At 38.4% G+C, this 12,604-nt stretch overlaps 1 protein-coding gene across 2 annotated transcripts in view; it reads left to right on the top strand.

The window, feature by feature from the left end:
• Positions 1-12,604, top strand: part of STK4 (serine/threonine kinase 4) — a 105,611-nt gene that overhangs the window by 24,300 nt on the left and 68,707 nt on the right. For both annotated transcript variants that reach the window (XM_032263612.1, XM_032263613.1), the window contains exons 6-9: positions 3,989-4,156; positions 6,096-6,233; positions 9,284-9,412; positions 10,045-10,231. In XM_032263612.1, coding sequence (XP_032119503.1) covers positions 3,989-4,156; positions 6,096-6,233; positions 9,284-9,412; positions 10,045-10,231 — 622 coding nt within the window. The remainder of the gene's footprint in view (positions 1-3,988; positions 4,157-6,095; positions 6,234-9,283; positions 9,413-10,044; positions 10,232-12,604) is intronic.

The raw sequence follows: 12,604 nt of genomic DNA, 5'->3' as shown, positions 1-12,604 counted from the left end.
CACCATGTTGTCCAGTCTGGTCGCAAACCCCTGGGCTCAAGCAGTCTGCCTTCCTTGGCATGCCAGGATTACAGGTTTGAGCCATTGTGCCTGGGATTACAGGCTGGGATTATAGGTTTCAGCCATTGTGCCTGGCTGAGTGTTGCATCTTTTAAAGACATCAGTTAAAAAAAAAAACACCAAAAGTAAAAAAAATTATGTTAAAGTTGTTACTCCTTTGTCGTATATGTTGAAATATCTTCTAGTTTACTAGTTGTCTTTTAATGTTGACTATGGCTTTTTAAAAAAATACTACAAAAGTTTCTAAATTTTATATAGAAAAATCCATCTACCTTTTATCTTATGGTTTCTGTCTTTGATGTCGTGCTTAAAAAACCCTTACTCCTTAACATTATATAACAGTAGTTATTCTATTTTTTAAAATTTTTTATTATTTTTTTGAGACAGGGTCTTGCCCTGTCACCCAGGCTGGAGTACAGTGGCATGATTGTGGCTTACTAGGGCCTTGAACTCCCAAGTTCAAGTGATCCTCCAGCGTCAGGCTCCCAAGTAGCTAAGACTACAGGTGTGTGCCACCTCATCCAGTTAAAGTTTTAAAATATTTTGTAGAGATGGCCTCTCGCTATTTTACCCAGGCTGGTCTAGAACTCCTGCCTCAGCCTCCCAAAGTATTGGGATTAGAGGTATGAGCCACCACACCTGCTCTGTTGCCCAGGCTGGAGTACAGTGGCATGATTGTAGCTCACTGTAACCTTGAACTCTTGGGCTTAAGTGATCCTCCCGCCTTGCCTCCCAAGTAGCTAGGACTACAGGCACATGCCACCATGCCTGGCTAATATGCTTGCTTACTTATTTATTTATTTTAGACAGAGTCTCACTCTGTCGCCCAGGCTAGAGGGCAGTAGTGTGATCTCGGCTCACTGTAACCCCTGTCTCCCGGGTTCAAGCAATTCTTGTGCCTCAGCCTCTTGAGTGGCTAGGATTACAGGTGCCCACCATCACACGTACAGCCAATTTTTTTGTATTTTTAGTAGAGATGGGGTTTCGCCATGTTGCCCAGCTGGTTTTGAACTCCTGAGCTCAGGCAATCCTCCGGCCTCGGCCTCTCAAAGTGGTGGGATTACAGGCATGAGCCACCATGCCTGGTCATCTAGTGTATTTTTTTTAAAAGTATTCTTTGGGCTTTGTTTTTTATGTTTAAAATTTCAACTTATTTGAACTTATTTTGGTGAAAGTATAAGGTAGGCATTTAAGTGTAGAGTTTTACAAATGACTGGCTAGATTCTCAGTGCTTTTTTTTCCCATAATCTATTCTTTGCTTGCTGATTTTAAATGACATTTTAATTATAAATCATATCATATGTATGTGGCATATATAACAGGTTGTTATATATACATATATATGATATATATACACATGCCATAGTCAATGTCTGTACTTTATATTTTTTATTGCTATGCTATTGTGCTAATATAACTTTGTAATATAAATCTAATTGGGGTTAGGGTACACTCATTACTCTTACTTATTTTCAAAAACTTTCTAGCTATGCAAGTAACCATTTCTAATTGAAATAATCCAGTGAAAACAACTTTGACTACCACCATTTGAAAACACCCCTGCAAAGTTGAAGTTTCAGAGCTAAGGAAATGACTAAGCATAAGTTAGTTCCTGTGTTAATCTTTTACATAGGACTGACGATGAGATTGATTTAAATTACCTGTCATTTACTTCTGACTGGCATAACCTAAGTCACAGGCATTTCAGAAGGAATATCGGTGATGATGACTGGAAGTACTTTTTTTTATTTAGTTCTGTTTAAAAATCCTTTTGTCGGGCGTGGTGGCTCATGCCTGTAATCCCAGCACTTTGGGAGGCTGAGGTAGGTGGGTTACCTGAGGTCAGGAGTTTGAGACCAGCTTGGCCTACATGACGAGACCCTGTCTTTACTAAAAATGCAAAAATTAGTCAAGTGTGGTGGTGGGCATCTGTATTCCCAGCTACTTGGAAGGCTGAGTCAGGATAATCACTTGAACCCCTCCAGGTGGAGGTTGCAGTGAGCCAAGATTGCACCACTTCACTCCAGCCTGGGCAAAAGAGTGAAACTCTGTCTCAAAAAAACCTTAAAAAAAATCCTTTTGTTAGAAGCATAGGAACTGCAGGAAGGTTCTCTTTCAGTAGGGCCATGCCATCCTGGGAAAGTATACAGGTAGTTATTTGCTGTAATGTGTGCTACATCCACATATTCTTCTTTAGGCCACAAACTAAGATATTTTGTGTATTTTTTTATATATCAATTTTTAAGTTTTTTAATTGCACATATATGCTCATATAGACCTTCAGAATGTTACAGATGTATACAGGAAAGACGTAAAGATCTTTAATTATTCTGCTTACTAGATGTATCTATTATTGGTAGTTTGGTATATGTTACTCCAGATATTTTGTGCTATGATATAACAACATTTCTTACTATTGGTTGTTGTTTTATTATTGTTATATGATTTTCCTTTTACAAAAACAGGGCTATATTTTATATAATTTTACAAACTTTTTTTTTTGCTTTGTAATGTGTGTTGTGCATTTTTTCCATGCTAGGAGAAGGTATATATCTTCATTTTTTTTTCTTTTTAATGTGATGTTTCAGTATTTGGTTATTTATTATGTTTGACTTACTGTCTTTTGATGGTCATTTGAGTTGTGTCCTTTTCCCCCTCGTTTCCCCCATTACAGACATTTCCACAATCCTTGTGCATGTAGTTTGGGACACTTGAACATAAGATAGATTTCAACAAATAGATTTGGATGGAAGGATATGAGTACTTAAAAGTTGAATAAATATTGCCAACTTGTGTAGTAAAATGTTCTACCAATTTATCTGCAGTAACACTGTATTTCCGTGCCTGATTTTCTATGCTACTGTCAGCATTAATTCTTTTTAATTTTGTTTCAGTCTTTAGTTTGTGTTTTAATAGTTGAGAATCTTTGTGTGTTTCTTTGTCATTTGGATTTCTTTTTTTTTTTTTTTTTGAGACGGAGTTTCGCTCTTGTTACCCAGGCTGGAGTGCAATGGCGCGATCTCGGCTCACCGCAACCTCCGCCTCCTGGGTTCAGGCAATTCTCCTGCCTCAGCCTCCTGAGTAGCTGGGATTACAGGCATGCGCCACCATGCCCAGCTAATGTTTTTGTATTTTTAGTAGAGACGGGGTTTCACCATGTTGACCAGGATGGTCTCGATCTCTTGTCATTTGGATTTCTTCTGTGCCTGCTTGATCATGCTCAGAGTATGGTTTTTTTTTTTTTTTTTTTTTTTTTTTTTTTTTTTTGAGACAGTTTTGCTCTTGTTGCCCAGGCTGGAGTACAGTGGTGCCATCTTGGCTCACTGCAACCTCTCCCTCCTGGGCTCAAGCAATTCTCCTGCCTCAGCCTCCCGAGTAGCTGGGGTTATAGGCATGCACCACCATGCCTGGCCAATTTTGTATTTTTAGTAGAGATGGGGTTTCTCCATGTTGGTCAGGCTGGTGTTTAACTCTTGACCTCAGGTGATCTGCCTGCCTCAACCTCCCAAAGTGCTGGGATTACAGGCGTGAGCCACTGTATGGTTTTTAAAGGTATTTCAAGTGCTAGGCATTTTTTTTATTGTTGGAAAAGCCTCTTTTCTTTTTCTGTAGAGTATGGTTTTTAAAGATATTTCTTTTTTAGAGTATGATTTTTTTAAAGGTATTTTTTACCTTTAAAGGTTTTTTATTTTTTACCTTTAAAGGTTTTTTATTTTTTACCTTTAAAGGTTTTTTTTAAAGGTATTTCTTTTTTAGAGTATGGTTTTTAAAGGTATTTCTTTTTCTGTAGAGTATGGTTTTTAAAGGTATTTCAAGTGCTAGGCATTTTTTTATTGTTGGAAAAGTCTTTCTTTTTCTGTAGACCTCTCCTCTCTGGACACCTCAGTAGTTTTAAGCTTAGTATTGGTCTCTCTTCTTTCTATTTTAGGATACCATGGCCAAGCGGAATACAGTGATAGGAACACCATTTTGGATGGCTCCAGAAGTGATTCAGGAAATTGGATACAACTGTGTAGCAGACATCTGGTCCCTGGGAATAACTGCCATAGAAATGGCTGAAGGAAAGCCCCCTTATGCCGATATCCATCCAATGAGGGTAAGGAAGTGGACAGAAAGCCAGGAGGATGGTTAGTTACTGATCATCATTAAAAACTTAGTTCAGGCTGGGCATTGTAGCTCATACCTGTAATCCCAGAACTTTGGGAGGCTGAGGCTGATGGATCACCTGAGTCTAGGAGTTTGAGATCAGCCTGGCCAACATGGCAAAACTCTGTCTGTACTAAAAATACAAAAATTAGCTGGGCATGGTGGTACACATCTGTAATCCCAGCTACTTGGGAAGCTGAGGCAGGGGAATTGCTTGAACCTTAGAGGCAGAGGTTGCAGTGAGCCGAGATCATGACGCCGCACTCCAGCCTGGTGACAGAGTGAGACTTTGTCTCAAAATAAATAAGTAAATAAATAAATAAATAAGTTAGTTTGATAGCTTACTTGGTTAGGTTGCAAACAATAACTGAATTATGTGTAATTCATAAGCGTCACTATAGATAATAAACGTCTGACTCTAGTTGTAGTCATTAATTGTGTTCCACCCCTCTTCATTCCAGAGGTTGTGTATTGATAGCCCTCTGGCAAGACATAGGCCATAGAAATGCTTAGTTTGATTTGTGCTACACACACACATTCTCTCTCTCACTTTGAATAGTTTAGGCAACCACATTTTAACATGTCAACATTCACTAGAGCTGAATAGCGATTGTCTCCTTAATACAGAGTATGAGCTTTCTACTTTATCAGTCTCCATGATTCCCTGTTATGTCAGCAAGTATCAGCTGCCACTTATTACAGTATTTCTATAATATTTTTCTTATAATGGTGTTAAGAGGAAAGCAAACTATATTTTTAAACTCATGCCACTGAAACCCAGCCTCATTCAGTTTTTGTCTTTCTTCTGCCTGGCTGCTATATGTGTTGAATTTGTAAGTTCTGGTTCGTAGATCCTCAGGTTCTTTTCATCTGGAGGCTATGTACTCTCCAACCTCCATCTCCTTCTAGAATGTTAAGAGCCCATAGAATACATCTCCAGTAAAACTCTTCCAGTGCTCACACCCTTAACAGTTCCCAGGCTTTACCTGTCCCAGCACCCCTCATCAAAGCACTGTTGTTAAGAACCCCCAACCCTGTCTTCCTCAGGGCCTCTGTGGTCCTCTCTATCCTTCCTTTCCCCAGCTCTTCCTCTTCTTTGATTAATTATATCTATTAAAAGACTTAATGATTTTTTAAAAAAATATTCATGTTCCCAAGGTAAGTGCTCCCTCTTTTTTGGGTGCAGGAGTGAGGAGATTTACTAGTTACAATTTTAGATTTAAATAACATAATTTAAGCTGCTTATTTGTAAAGAGTTTTACTTTTCAAAACACATGACTTTTTTAAAATTGGAAATTTAATAAATAGGTTTTATTTTTCGAAATAGTAGAATGTAACTGCAACATAGTGGACCAATTTTTAATTTTTTTCCCCTTACACTTGTGTTGATTTAGCTTAGTCTGGAGGTTAATGACTCTGTTGCAATTTTTGGGACCTCTGGTTGATGACCTCCTTGTAATTACTGCTGTCATCTAGGGGTGGTAATAACTTTTAAAGGCAGGGAAACTTGACAACTATGGGGCCAAGGTTATCTTTAGGATATACATACTCTTAGGTCCTGCCTTTCTACTTTGAAAGGCAATGTACTGTGGTTACTGAAATAATAATAATAATGATAATAATAATAATAAAGCTTGACTGATGTTGTGAGGTTTAGGGAACAAGACCCATATATGAGAGAGGGAAAAGGAAAGAGGGAGCTATATCAGGTTCTTTAACTGTCAGTCTTTGTACTTTCAAATGCTTAGACTTCTGTTGGAATTTAGGTGAGCTTCTCAGTGAATAAGTGAAAGATCATTTACTAAGTTCCAAATGTAATTCCAGATGTATTTTTTATTGGAGCATTACTTTTCTTTTACCAAACCTTTTTGTTTGTTTGTTCTAACCAGGCAATCTTCATGATTCCTACAAATCCTCCTCCCACATTCCGAAAACCAGAGCTGTGGTCAGATAACTTTACAGATTTTGTGAAGCAGTGTCTTGTAAAGAGCCCTGAGCAGAGAGCCACAGCCACTCAGCTCCTGCAGGTATGAATCACCCTGTGATGCTGCCTCTCTCCATTTCATTTACACACTGACCAAAAGATGCCATGAGATTACCTACATAGAGTTAGTAAAGAAGTATAAGGCAGGCTGGGTGTGGTGGCTCATGCCTGTAATCCTAGCACTTTGGGAGGATGAGGCAGGTATATTGCTTGAGCCCAGGAGTTTGAGACCAGCCAACATGGTGAAACCCTGTCTCTACAAAAAGAAGGCAAAAGATTAGCCGGGTGTGGTGGCGCATGCCTGTAGCTCCAGCTACCTGAGAGGCTGAGGTGGCAGAATCATTGATCCTGTGAGGTTGAGGCTGCAGTGAGGTTTGATAGTGCCACCACATCCCAGCCTGGGCAATAGAGTGAGGCCCTGTCTCAAAAAGCAAAAGAAATTTAAGACATTCCCTTCCTCTAGGAAGGTTTGAATCTATTTGAGTAGAAAAGACATGGAAAAGAATGTTAAATCATCGAACCAGATAATAATGCAAGAAAATACAGGGCAGTATGGGATTAGAGAAAGGGAATTCACATTTAGTGAGCACCTACTGTGCGCCACATACCTTGCACGTGTATCATTTAATCATCACATAGATCCTGTGAAGGGTGAGTATTATTTCAGTTTTACAGTTGAGAAAATGGAGGCCTAGAGAAGTTTACTCCTTTAGGGTCGCTCAGCTGGTAAATAGCACAGTCAGTATTAGAACTTGAGTCTTTTTATTCCAGAGCAGGGGTACTATCAAGTCTACCCGAGCCTGACAAAGAATTAAGATCAGTGGTGGGTACTGTTGTAGTTCAGGGTAGGACAGGGCCTCTTTGGACCAGAGATGCTAAAAGTGCTTTCCTGGAGGAGGTAACTTCTAGGCCTGGCCCTTGAAGGATAGGTCGGATGTGGCAGGCAATATGCTTAGTGTTTAGGAGCTTGGATTCTGGTCAGATTGCCAAGGTTTTAATTCTGGCTCCCAATTTACTGGTTTTGTGATCTTGGGCAAATAGCTTAACCTCTGTTCTTTAAGTTTTGTGGCCTATAAAATGGGGATACAGTATCTGCCTTATATATTGTGATGATTAAACGATACATTTAAAGTGTGTTACTTTGAACAATGTTCACATGTATTGAAGACAGTATGGTATGAACTTGATAACTATCTGCTATCATAATTGGGCTAGGCCATTTGCAGCCATTTCAGATCCAGTGTCCCCTATTTATAACCAATGCATATATTTAAAAACTCTCGTTACTTTTCTGGAATAAAACTCAGATAATAAAACCTTTTTATGCCCATAATTTAAAAAGAATCAATATTGTCTATGATGTCATGGAGAAAAATAAAAATAATTTATAATGAAATAATATGGCTGTCAATGTGCAAATACTTCAGCCTGACCCAGTTTGCAGGCATGATGAAATAGATACCTGTGCCTGACGTCATGAATGAATTTAGATTTAAGAGCTGTAAGAAAATCAGAAACTAGCTGGGTGTGGTGGCTCACGCCTGTAATCCCAGCTCTTTGGGAGGCTGAAGTAGGCGATTATGAGGTCAAGAGATAGAGACTGTCTTGGCCAACATGGTGAAACCTTGTCTCTGCTAAAAATACAAAAATTAGCTGGGCATGGTGGCACACACTTGTAGTCCCAGCTACTTGGGAGGTTGAGGTAGGAGAATTGCTTAAACCCGGGAGATGGAGGTTGCAGTAAGCTGAGATTGCGCCACTGTACTCCAGCCTGGTGACAGAGCGAGACCGTCTCAAAAAAAAAAAACAAAAAAAATTGGCCACATTTATTTGTCTCTGATTATAGAAAGTGGTATACGGTCTTACAGATTTTCTAAGCGGAAAGAACAAGGCAATATGATATTACTGCAAATGAGCTGGGTCTTATTTCTAAGTGGATTGCCAAATTATTTTCCTACCTGGATAGGGTAGTGACAAAATTTTATGGAAATGTATCTCCTGTATTGTAATTTGACCATGTTTTGAGGTATACTTTCAATTTCTGGAGTTCTTACAAGGGCCTTGGAAATCATATCCTTTGATGGATGATGGAGAACAGAGAATGGATTGCCAAGAAATAATGGGGACAATATTGGAATAAGTTTGGAAGACAACAGGCAATCCCCCCAAAATAATTTCCATATGTAACTTTCACAGCATAGATTTCTTACCACGTGCTACACACAAAATAAAAACATATGATGGTATTAATATTAAAAGCTTTTAAAGCAATTTTTATTAATGAAATTCAGCAGTATACCTTTGTTTCAAATGTCTTTCATGACTGAATAATATTTGGGTCAAAATCTGTTACATATGTATGATCAGTTTTCTAAGAAACGTAAGTTTCTTAGATCTATGTTGCAAAACTCTATTAAGAAAAGTAGAGGAACTATTTCTGCAGTAACTGCATTTTTGTACTAAAATCCTTTTTACCCAAATGTGTAGTTGGAAATGCTACAGTACAGTGAATAGAACGAACAAGAGATTTTTCTGTGATTTCTAAATAATTTCTTTATTTCATTAAGCTAACCTCTTTAAAATCACCTCGCAAATCACTGAGGTTTTTGCATATCTCTTGAAAAAATATTTTTAGTATTATCTACTAAGGTGTGTACACACCCTGAGACATTTGAAAGATGTGCAGAGTCTGCCACAGTTCATTGTTGTGCAGAACAGTTCTGTGCTTTGCAGAATTGCTAGTGTCCCAGGCCATTTGTGCTCACCAAACATTGTGACAGCTATAACATGCTCCCAACATGTTTACACAACTTCCTCCAGGAGATGATACTCCCTATTGAGAATCTCTAGATTTGACAGAGGGAAATGGCACAGGCATTTCAGCCAGGCTGAAAAAGCTGGGTAAAGACTGAATTTGTTCTGCTCAGAGTTATAAAGTGAGTGTGGTTTAGCTGTTGTCCGAAGCGTGAAGAGAAAGATCAGATTCATTGATTGCTTCAACAAATGTTATCAAGTACCTACTGTGTTCCAGGTACTGTTTTGGCACTGTTCCCATATAAACTGTCTCCAGCATTTTCTACTTTGTTCTTTAAGCACCCATTTGTAAAGAGTGCCAAAGGAGTGTCAATACTGCGAGACTTAATTAATGAAGCCATGGATGTGAAACTGAAACGCCAGGAATCCCAGCAGCGGGAAGTGGACCAGGACGATGAAGAAAACTCAGTGAGTGGCAGGCATTGCTGTAGGCCTCAGGCATTGATACTTGTTAGTTTATGATTGCCAAATCAGGTAAGATGAGTCGAAGGTATTGGATCAACTTGGAGCTGGACACTCTTCCAGCCTAACTATGTCCTAACCTGGACCAAGGCATGCTAGAGGTTTGCTGTATCTGTGCTTGTTCTTTTCCCAGTGCTTTCTAAAGCACTTTTAAATTTCATTCCTTTGCCCCATATCTTTTACTCAATTTAACTTTTTATTTCAGAGAGAGAATGCTCAGGTCTGAGACTTGGCTTTTCGTGTCCTTTTGGGGAATCTGGGATCCATACTTACCATGTAGGTTTTACATTATAGACTTCCTCACAAACCTGAGATTACAAAGATGTTCACATGAGTTTCTTAGATCTGTGTTGCAAAACTCTATTAAGAAGAGTAGAGAAGGAATTCCTTTAGGGCTAGATACACTGCTTTCACATGGATAAATTTGTCTTCTTTGCTTAAGTAACAGTGCTTTCATTTCTAGAAGGTGAGTAAGTATTAAATCCCGAAATATTTGCACTAAGATGAGTAGTAGTTATTCAGGAAACTCAAAGTCTTTTGTCAAGTTAGCCCCAATTTGAGATTTTATCCTTTTACAGGAAGAAGATGAGATGGATTCTGGCACGATGGTTCGAGCAGTGGGTGATGAGACAGGCACTGTCCGAGTAGCCAGCACCATGACCGATGGAGCCAATACTATGATTGAGCATGATGACACGTTACCATCACAGCTGGGCACCATGGTGATCAATGCAGAGGATGAGGAAGAGGAAGGGACTATGAAGAGTAAGGCTTTGAGTAAATCACTGACTTCTCATACCAAGTATACATATTTCAGAGAAAATAGATTCTTATGGTTTATGTAGGCTTAGCTTTGAGTTCTTTCTTTTGTCACAACCAAAGGTGTGTAAACATTGGAGGTTTGTGATGGGGGCAGGAGGTTTGGTGGGGGTGGGAAACTGGCTTATGGAGTCAGAGGAAAGCATCAACAGTGAGAAAGGATTTTGCTTTTGAACCAGAGTAGCCACTTTCTCATTGAGTGTTATCATTTTTTCTCTCCTTGCCTTGATCTTTGGAGGCAATCACATGCATTGTTTGATGCGTAATTCCTGTCAAGGTGTAATGACATTCTGAGTTATTTACTGTACATATATCATCAGTTTATTTTCATGACAGTCTGTGTCTAACCTAAGTTTAACAACACCGTCAGTCAATGAAAGATGACTATACAAGTTTAAAAGTTCTATCTAGTTTCTTCTAGTTTAAACTAAACTCTGCTTCTTTCCATATCTGACTGATCATTTTTTGCCTGTGACTAGGCCTGACACCTTGTGTTCAGCTCCTGTCTTAGAGTGAAATTCTGATGTCACTCAGTGCTCGTAGTGCTTTACATTTTATCCCCTAAACTCAAGATTAAAGCACCCTAAAAGTACTGCGTTTGGTGATATTGTTAACTAAATGCCATGTACTAGATTGCCCTTCTCCTCCCCTCCTGTTTTAAAAGTAGTCAGTATGATTTATTAGGAGTGTTCATTTTGCAGTAATGAGTTGCTGACCTCTAGTTCTTTTCATTGACTCTGAGTGCTAAATCATCTACTTGTTTTAAGGGGTTTAATTATGTAGACGATTATAATCACCGTGTAATACAACTAGGCTGACCTGTTAGCATGTGTTGTGCATGCACGTGTTCAGGAATTCTGCCCATTTTTATTTAAAGAATTAATTTTTTTCCAAAATGTGATTTTCATAATTCAAATGGTAATTAATTCAATGAGTTGTTTATTCTTTTCAGTTTCCGAACTTGGATAGTTTTAGCACGTCTGATGAGAAGCATGCATCTTTTATTATAATCGTGAAGAGAACTATTTAAAAACCTAAGCAGTCACAGGCTGAGTAACATTAAATACAATTTATTCACAGTCTGTTGCAGGTTTTATAATTCAGTTTTGGATTACAGATTGACTGATTTGCCATTTATTTTGAGATTTAAAAAAATTCCTTATTGTTTTAGGAGTTACTTAAATTTATCCGTATGGAAAATTAAAACATACATACAGTTACACGGAATAATATCATGACCCCTATGGACCTATATCACCCACCTTCAGCAATGATCAACTCACTGCCCATCTTATTTCAACCCCACCTTACCAAAAAACAAATAGTAAATGCTTTGTAGAAGTATTCATTTTTAAGGCCATAAAAAACAGTGAGAGGAAGAAGGGGAATAAAAGATTCTTAAGGCAATGCAGATTTCAAAGTCCTGATTTACTGGACATAATATGACATCAGTGGTATTTTGGGTGAGATTTTTTTCTGATAATAACTCTAGAATATAGTAAAATGAATTAATTTAAAGCACATCTCAGTCATGTCATTTCTTTAAAATTGATTTTAAGTATTTATTTAAATTATTATTGTTTTTTAACATACAGGGTTTTACTCTTTCCTAGGTTAGAGTACAGTAGGTGTGATCAGCTCATTGTAACCTTGATCTCCTGAGCTCAAGCTATCCTCCTACCTCAGTTTCCCAAGTAGCTGGGAGTATGTATAGGTGTGTCCAGCTAATTTTTTAATTTTTCGTAGAGACAGGGTCTTGTTGTGTTGCCAAGGCTGGTTTTGGACTCCTGGTCTCAAGTAATCAACCTGCCTTGGCCTCCCAAAGTGCTGGGATTAGAGATGTGAGCCACCTCTCCTGGCCTGATTTAATATTTAACATTACGAGCCTGGGCTCAGATACTGACCTATGTGGTGTTAGATAATTCACTTTCCTCCTGTGAGCCCCAGTGCCCTAATCAGTAAAATTAAATAAGTATTAAATTTGTTTGTTTTTATTGCCCCTTATAGCTCTAATAGTCAATACATTTATAAAAATTATATAATTAATGACAATAGAACTGAAATTTCCAGAGGTTAAAATTGGTGAAACTAGATAGACTTTGATTTAGTTCCTTATTTGAACCTCCTTGAAATGTTTATCCTTGGAAATTAAAATTATAATTGTTAAGGGAGGCTATGCATGTGTGGCAGTGAGTATGTGGGGTATGGGAACTCCTTACCTTCCTCTCAGTTTTGCTGTGAACCTAAAATTTCACTAAAAAAGTCCTTCTTTTTTCAGACGGAGTCTCACTCTTGCCCAGGCTGGAGTGCAGTGGCATG

Source organism: Sapajus apella, unplaced genomic scaffold, assembly GCF_009761245.1.
Source record: "Sapajus apella isolate SASKATOON/1434 unplaced genomic scaffold, GSC_monkey_1.0 scaffold137, whole genome shotgun sequence".
Classification (NCBI taxonomy): Eukaryota; Metazoa; Chordata; class Mammalia; order Primates; family Cebidae; genus Sapajus; species Sapajus apella.
Note: the sequence above shows the minus strand (reverse complement) of the source record. Positions and strands in the feature narration are given on the sequence as shown.